The sequence below is a fragment of the Phaeodactylum tricornutum genome, chromosome 2 (assembly GCF_000150955.2).
Source record: "Phaeodactylum tricornutum CCAP 1055/1 chromosome 2, whole genome shotgun sequence".
Classification (NCBI taxonomy): domain Eukaryota; phylum Bacillariophyta; class Bacillariophyceae; order Surirellales; family Neidiaceae; genus Phaeodactylum; species Phaeodactylum tricornutum.
In genome coordinates this window covers 609,953-615,952 of record NC_011670.1, presented here as the reverse complement: position 1 = coordinate 615,952, position 6,000 = coordinate 609,953, and the positions used below count along the sequence as shown (strand labels likewise).

The window sequence follows — 6,000 nt, the reverse complement described above, 5'->3', positions numbered from 1 at the left end:
GCAATGGATTTGCACGTGCGACTGGATTTGGGAAAACCGATCCAACAAAACGTCAGGAAACGTTCTGGTGTTTGTCGGCTGTGCGTTCTTGGCTTCCAAAATCGCGTGTGGTACCACTAGGCGTACCGCGAGGGACGTCAAGGTAGGATTGGTGATCCGCACCAAAACGGCGAGTTCGGACGGTCTCGACATCCCGTGACCGACGACTTCCATGTTGGGTACCACGTGCAGTGCGCTGGCGTCTTTCTTCCACCATTGCGTGTGACCTGTCCGGAGACTGGAATCGCCCTCGAGTGGATTGAGCTTGGGTTTGACCAAAATGCCAGGTCGCGATTCTTCCAATTCCGGCACCGAGCGGAGGCTCCAGCGAAATCGTAACGTCGTGGGCAGCGGCAAGAGTTTTGACGAGAGTGCAACGTTCCGATCGTGTTGGCGACGCCGGACGACGCAGGGTTGCATTTGCCAGGCGATGGTGGACAATGCACCGTCGCTGACGCTACAAGGCAAGAGGGTGTCCGTAGTGATGTCGGTATCCTGCATTGTCAAGGGTACAATACTCGGCGGAGTTGCTATTGTTGTAGGGGTGCTAGCCGACAGCTGACGTCCTCGCTTTAAAGAATCCATGGTAGACCACGCTTGAACACAGGACGCGAAATGCGCTTGCACGTCGGCGGCGTAGCTGCCACGTGGGTCGTTTTGGTTGTCATTGTGGTCTCGGGCCCGTTCCAAAGCTACGGCTAGAGTAGCCAAGTCACGTGCGGTGGTTGACGTTGACGCTGTCGTCGACAGAGAGTCTGTTGAAACGGAGCAGGAGTGTTGCGAATGCCACTGACACACGTTGCAGTGGTAGTAATACACTCTGCTGTCGCTGAGTGTCATTTTGACTGTTGGGGTGACGGCGGCCAAGCAAAGAGGACATTGCTGACAGGTCACGTTTTGTGGACACTTGTTGCCGAGCGTAGTTACCGCTGTACTGGCGTCGTAGAACTTCAAACACTGTCCACAATAGGCCGAATCCACCGTCCGCGTCGTGGTTGTTTTGGGAAAGCGGGGAATAGACGTGGATAGCGCCCAGACGGATTGTTGTCGTGACGACAGCGACGATCCGTCTGTGGAGACGCTCGCTGTGTTGATAGGTACGGTCGATGTCGTCGTAGCTGCCACGAAGCAATCCGACAGAGGCGCAGGGTGTTGGTATTGATCCACGTACAAAACGTAGGCCTGCCCAGCGCTGCTGGAGCTCGATGACGACGACGATGGGATCATCGTTTCCAAATAGAAGTCTCTACGCTCCACCGACGCGATGCGACGCTACGTGACGCTTCTGTTCGATCGAGACTCCGTGTGAGATCTGTCAATCCAAAATTTCCGATCGTCCCGTCCCCGTGTACGCAAACCGATAGCGAAGTCGAAAATGGGAACTGTTGCTGTTGTAGTTCGGTAGGGTGTTCCCAGTTTCGAGCGTGAAATCGGGACAACGACTTACCTTTTCGACGGACGGATGCCATACGGTAGCCTCTTGGGAAACTGCCCCCCAAGCCAATCCGGGAACGGCAACCCGTACATGACAGACAGAGATACCTTGATGAACGGACATGTTATAAATACGGGCCCAAAAGTCGATCAGACGTTGTCTCTAGTCCGACCTCTCGGAGCAGAAGAATCACATCGTTTACAGTTACGGTTTCTGTTACAATAATAGTAGTAACAAAATAACACCGGCACCATTGACCAAGTCAGGTCGTACCACAACTCCCCTCCGGAACACAACAACAACCTCGGCATAGCCCGGACTTTCCATCAGAATACATCCACATGTCACAAGCACAAAGTGCGTTGTTGCTGGTAATTGTGGGTCGCAACGAACCACTATACGAAGCCAATCTTCTCGCCTCCGCCAACAATTCGACGGCGGCGCAGCTGCAGCAATCCGAAACCATGACTCGACAGAACTATTTCGTCACACACTCTGCCTTGGATCTCGTGGAAAAGGCTGCTTTTACCACCCACAGTATGTACTTACGAGTTGTTGATAAAGTAAGTATTACAACGATCTAGAGTGGGGCCCGATGCGTTCAAGGCGCTTGCGGCACGATAAAACGCCTTACCTACATTACGACACCAATTCACCCACCACTACCAAATTCTGCGCTCATTACTTTTCCAAAATATCTTACTTTACTGACAGGTCAATCAGCAGCAAGTATCGGCCTTCTTAACGGCCGGTCACACAAAATTCATGTTATTGCACGGAGGTCATCGTCACCGCCACAACGAAGATACCATACGGGGATTTTTTCAAGACCTTTACGAACTCTACGTTAAGGTACGTTAGGAGTTCGTGTGTGCCAGCATACTGGCTGATACATACGTCAACTCACACATTTATTGTGAAATACGACGTAATCCACAGCTAGCCCTGAATCCACTGCGACCCTATGATTCTCCCATTCGTAGCGACAACTTTAACCGGAGAGTGCGGGCCTTGGCAAATCGGTATTTTGCGTAAAAGTTACGTACTTTGTGAGGTGACGACAGTGACTTTATGGGCAGAGTATAGTAGGCTGGCTCTCTGGATACAAAAACACTCTTGCAACCGCGAAGCTCTAGAAAGGCTGCGAGGTCTATTTATTCCTCACAGTCAACAAATATCATTGTGAAGCCTGTCAGGGGGATAAAGAGCAGTGTCAATTACTTGCATCATCAGATCCGTAAGTACCAAATGTGAACCACGCCTGGTCTTCAGACTTTCTTCCTTCAGCTTTGTGGGATATGGAAAGAGACTCCGCTTTCAGCAGTATCCCGAAAGTCAGGTATGCCAAAATGATGTTATCTGGTCTCGAGTATAATAATAGTATTGTTGACAAGTGAGTAGGATTGATATTGACTTGTTTCTGTAGTCGCAAATCTATCGTTTTGTATTTATGATTCCAGATCATAGAGTGGTGACGATGCACACTATATTGAAAAACATTATGTTGATCAAGTAGATTGATCGAAATTGATTTATTGTCCGATAGATTAGGTAGATGTAGGATGTATCTAGCTAATCTTGTTTTTGATCAGATTGTTGTTTAGCATTTTACTAATTAATAATCTCCGTAATTAATTAGCAGTGAATTTCTCAAAGGATTTTTCATTGAACTGCTACTGAGAAAGAACTTGCTACTCTCTTGTCAAAAACAGCATTTTACTAATAATCTCCGTAATAAAATAGCAGTGAATTTCTCAATGGATTTTTCATTGAACTGCTACTGAGAAAGAACTTGCTACTCTCTTGTCAAATCGAGTTCATTGGACGGCTGAGAGATATTTGTCACGTGATTCGACATATGGTTTGCTCAAGTCTTTCATATTTTCTCTTCAGTTTATTTGTTGTTGGGCTTGACACTGCTGGAATTGGTCAAATTTGATTGATTGCTACGAAGCACTGGCGAACTTTATCCTAACGACACAAAATTATATTTTTTTGCAGTGCTCATGATTTTCTTTATTGACTGGATTGACCTTCTGTAAGATCAGACAGCCTTTTACCAACTGAGTTTTCGTAGCGTTAACCCGTAATTTGCGGAATAGATTTTTTTAACTGCAAACACAACTGGACCTGATGAATTTAAGCCATTTCTGCATTTTAGAATGATACATCGTCTTAGCTTTAAGCGCAACTGGATGAAATGTCGATGAATATCTAATGTCTATGACATAAATGCGAATTTTAAGCTCAATGGCAAGAGCTTCTTTTCTTTCCAGAGTACTTATTCCTGTTTCTAACAAAAGCAGAATTGCGTTATCATCTTACATTTCACCTACAAAATTTTCAAAATTCTGGCGATGTTCAGCAGGCTTGAAGGCGATAGGGAATGAATTAGAAGAAAAAATAATATGTAATTGAAATAATTTATAATTGAAATATTTGTTGATTACCTTGCAAAATTCGAAGGAGGATGCAGATAGCTTTGTGACATAGGTATTGTACCGATTGGAAAAATCAAGCGATTAAAAGGTCTCTCGAGTTCAATCAACTCGGAATGAGATGCTCGTCTGTAAAGTTTATAATTTAGCTACAATGTTTGGCCCACCCTAAATACCGTGAGTTTCCGCAATTTATTCATTTCGTAGTGAAAATTTAAAACGCAATAGAGATTATTTGCGGAGAAGGAAATAGGTGAAGCAATCGCTTTTTAATTTCACGATATTCGAAAATTCCTCGGATTTATCAGCACGGTTTTAGCTCAAGGGGTGCCGTCGGTAACACTGAACGATACTTTTCCTTACATTTATACAATAAAGAAATCTAAAAAATTTCAATACAGGCGTAAGAAACGTGATGGGAAAGGAAGCGAAACTTCAATGGACAGCTCGAACTTATTTTTGATAAATAACTGGAGACAAAAAAGGCCTGATTTCACGCAATGAGGCTTTTGCAACCTTCATCATGAGCTACATACGTTCTAACTGTGCAGCATTTCATCAACGGACGAAAATGTCAAAGAGCAGGATACTGGTAGAATACCATCGACGAGTTCAAAAAAAATTCGCCCGAAGATAAAATCCCAGTCTTTTAGCCGTAACGAAGGAGAGTGGTCTCTTCACAGTCAATAAGAAGCTTATATTATAAATTCCGAATGAATTTCAAGGCCCGTATTTCTCACTCTGTTTTGAATGACCTTCGCAGTCAATTAAAACATATTCACAAATTCCGAATAAATTTCAAAAACAACATAGATTGCTCCTTGTGAACGAGTTAATCAGAGTCGTCCAATTGTGCTTTGGAGGATGGACCTCGTCATTTTCTATGAGCTTTGCTTACAGTCAATTGATTAGTTTGTCTCGGATTCAAGTCTATTTCACCCACTTTGTATTTCGAGAATTTTTCGTTTCTTTAAGAGCACCCACTTTGTATTTCGAGAATTTTTTGTTTCTTTAAGAGCATTTTGAAACAGGAAAGCTAAAAACATTTGTTGAGGCAGTCACATGAAGAGAGCACGAATGCAATATCTAGAAGATAGCTATGCTATGGGTTTACAATAGAAAAAGAGTTTTATGCTTGTTTTGTTTGAATACACTTTTGGCTATTCAACTCTAAAAAATAGTCCTGTGGACGCAATCTCTTCTTATAGTCGTGAGTTTTCAGCTTGGGGTTTTCTTACAATTCTGAATATGCTTCGCACTCGAGCCATAATACGCATCGTTGATTATGCAAAGTTTCTCTCAGGAGTTTTACTTACTTAAACTTACCCTCCTTTCACGAAATCACAGTGAGGCCCGCGGCTCTCCGCAGCCTGAGATCGTCCGATGAGTACCATATCGCTGAGTTTTCAGCTTGGGGTTTTCTTACAATTCTGAATATGCTTCGCACTCGAGCCATAATACGCATCGTTGATTATGCAAAGTTTCTCTCAGGAGTTTTACTTACTTAAACTTACCCTCCTTTCACGAAATCACAGTGAGGCCCGCGGCTCTCCGCAGCCTGAGATCGTCCGATGAGTACCATATCGCTTTACTAGGTACGAATCGCCTGTGAGGTCCACCTTGTTGTCTCTTCTAACAAAAGCTGCTCTCTAGCTTGAGGAAAGCTTGTATTTTTGTGTATTCTCCGGATTGAGAGTGAATGCGAATGTTTCCTTTGACGTCCACCTTGTTGTCTCTTCTAACAAAAGCTGCTCTCTAGCTTGAGGAAAGTTTGTATTTGTGTATTCTCCGGATTGAGAGTGAATGCGAATATTTCCCTCGACGATATTGTCGGCGCGTATAGTGCAAGGAAAGCACCAATCGTCTTTTACCAGTGAGTACTGTGAAGGAGAAAGGATAAGTGGCTGATTCGTAGGGATGGATGATGCTTTGGAAGAATTTCAACTTTGTTTGCACTTAATGTAAGTTACCATTCGTGCAGATGGCATCTGCCAAGTCTCAAAATGAAACAATTCGTGCCGACGGCATCTCACCAGTGAGTGCTGTGTAGGTAGTCTGATTCCTATGCTTTCGAAGAATTTGCTACAG

At 44.2% G+C, this 6,000-nt stretch overlaps 2 protein-coding genes across 2 annotated transcripts; one reads left to right on the top strand and one right to left on the bottom strand.

Moving 5' to 3' along the window:
- Window positions 1-137: 137 nt before the first annotated feature.
- PHATRDRAFT_32710 (predicted protein) lies at window positions 138-1,597 on the bottom strand (the record flags this gene model as incomplete). Its single annotated transcript, XM_002177615.1, is given in 3 exon segments — window positions 138-206; window positions 226-1,311; window positions 1,487-1,597. 3 exon segments carry the CDS (start codon window positions 1,595-1,597, stop codon window positions 138-140), a joined length of 1,266 nt encoding a protein of 421 aa, XP_002177651.1.
- A 218-nt stretch (window positions 1,598-1,815) lies between these two features.
- On the top strand, window positions 1,816-2,509 carry PHATRDRAFT_9828 (predicted protein; the record flags this gene model as incomplete). The annotated part of the gene is made up of 3 exons (XM_002177933.1): window positions 1,816-2,037; window positions 2,189-2,330; window positions 2,418-2,509. 3 exons carry the CDS (start codon window positions 1,816-1,818, stop codon window positions 2,507-2,509), a joined length of 456 nt encoding a protein of 151 aa, XP_002177969.1.
- Window positions 2,510-6,000: the final 3,491 nt, after the last annotated feature.